The 467-nt window shown below is 64.9% G+C and overlaps 1 protein-coding gene across 1 annotated transcript in view; it reads right to left on the bottom strand.

Moving 5' to 3' along the window:
- PRDX5 (peroxiredoxin 5) overlaps positions 1-412 on the bottom strand; it is a 2,724-nt gene extending 2,312 nt beyond the window's left edge. The window contains exon 1 of the mRNA XM_006036861.3: positions 1-412. This exon is cut by the window's left edge and continues 10 nt beyond it. Coding sequence (XP_006036923.1) covers positions 1-159 — 159 coding nt within the window. The 5' untranslated portion in view covers positions 160-412.
- Positions 413-467: the final 55 nt, after the last annotated feature.

The following is a 467-nucleotide window of genomic DNA, read 5'->3' as shown; positions in this document are numbered from 1 at the left end:
GTCCTGGGGGCCAAGAGCTTTGCCCCACTCGCTGACCACAAAGACGTCGTTGACGGCCAGGCAGGCGACCAGGTCCACGCCTCGGCCCTGCAGCGCCTTGGCCTCTTCCACAAACCCTGGCAAGTGTGTCTGGGGTGGGGGGGCACACATGGGGGGCATCAGGGACCCCCCCCAGAGACAATGCCCACCAGCCCCAGTCCTGACCCCACGGGGCCCAGGGATATAAGGGGAAGCCAATCCCAGCCCCCACAACACTTTGCAAGCTTGACTTGGTGTGTTGGTGGGTGGGGGGAGCACAGGACGTTACAGGGGATTTCCGGGGGGGCAGTGGAGAATAGAGGGAGCTGCGGGGGGCAGGGAAAGGCATGGGGGAACCTAAGAGGGACCAGGAAGGTATTGGGTGGGGTCTGGGGGGTGGTGGGGGGTATGGGGGAGTAACCCAGGCTGTAGAGGGGGACTGGGGCAGA

The sequence above is a fragment of the Alligator sinensis genome, unplaced genomic scaffold, assembly GCF_000455745.1.
Source record: "Alligator sinensis unplaced genomic scaffold, ASM45574v1 scaffold1860_2, whole genome shotgun sequence".
NCBI classification, from domain to species: Eukaryota; Metazoa; Chordata; order Crocodylia; family Alligatoridae; genus Alligator; species Alligator sinensis.
Note: the sequence above shows the minus strand (reverse complement) of the source record. Positions and strands in the feature narration are given on the sequence as shown.